At 55.8% G+C, this 976-nt stretch overlaps 1 protein-coding gene across 1 annotated transcript; it reads left to right on the forward strand.

Annotated features, from left to right (window-relative positions):
• Nucleotides 1–348: 348 nt before the first annotated feature.
• On the forward strand, nucleotides 349–732 carry LOC138671816 (octapeptide-repeat protein T2-like). The gene has a single exon (XM_069759951.1). The coding sequence runs from the start codon at nucleotides 349–351 to the stop codon at nucleotides 730–732; it is 384 nt and encodes a 127-aa protein (XP_069616052.1).
• Nucleotides 733–976: the final 244 nt, after the last annotated feature.

Genomic DNA, 976 nt, shown 5'->3' on the forward strand with positions numbered 1-976 from the left:
CCGTGCTCCGCTTTCGATGGTCTGGTTGGTGAGCTGGCTGCGACTTTTTTAGTCGCTTTTTTTTCTTGTTGCTGTATCGACAAAAAACAATGTTTCTTTTTTAAGTCCTGTAGGTTTTGGGGTCTTTCCAGGGTCGCTTTCACCCATGGACCAGTTCCCACCATCAGCCGCGATACGTCGCATCCTTTCCTTTGATGGTCGGGATGTTGCCATCTCTACGTCCTGGCGGAACGTTTCCTCCTCCCTGAGAATCCGGATATTCTGCAGATGTCGGACGTAACGAGGCTAAATCAGGCCGGCAATTATTTACTAACACTCCTCAGCGGAAGAGCATCTGCGACAGCCGTCATGGGGGACACGCGGGGAGGAAAGCACAGCAGCAGGTGTCAGAGGGTCCGCGGGTGTCAGAGGGTCCGCGGGTGTCAGAGGGTCCGCGGGTGTCAGAGGGTCCACGAGTGTCAGAGGGTCCGCGGGTGTCAGAGGGTCCGCGGGTGTCAGAGGGTCCACGAGTGTCAGAGGGTCCGCGGGTGTCAGATGGTCCGCGGATGTCAGAGGGTCCGCTGGAGTCAGAGGGTCCGCGGGTGTCAGAGGGTCCGCGGGTGTCAGAGGGTCCGCGAGTGTCAGAGGGTCCGCGGGTGTCAGAGCCCAGGATGGGTATATAGAGACGCGGAAACGCACCGGACACCACCGGGAGCTCAGCACAGGTGGCGTAACCCAGAGCCGGGTATCTAAGCGGCACTGTGTGATACTGACTGCTGAGTCGTGTATCTAATCCTCTCCTGTGTGATACTGACTGCTGAGCTGTATATCTAATCCTCTCCTGTGTGATACTGTCTGCTGAGCTGTATATCTAATCCCATCCTGTGTGATACTGACTGCTGAGCCGTGTATCTAATCCTCTCCTGTGTGATACTGACTGCTGAGCCGTGTATCTAATCCTGTCCTGTGTGATACTGACTGCTGAGTCGTGTATCTA

This window comes from Ranitomeya imitator, chromosome 3 (assembly GCF_032444005.1).
Source record: "Ranitomeya imitator isolate aRanImi1 chromosome 3, aRanImi1.pri, whole genome shotgun sequence".
NCBI classification, from domain to species: domain Eukaryota; kingdom Metazoa; phylum Chordata; class Amphibia; order Anura; family Dendrobatidae; genus Ranitomeya; species Ranitomeya imitator.

Excerpts from the sequence above, each read along its gene's own strand:
- LOC138671816 (XM_069759951.1), top strand. The coding sequence starts at position 349 with ATGGGGGACACGCGGGGAGGAAAGCACAGCAGCAGGTGTCAGAGGGTC.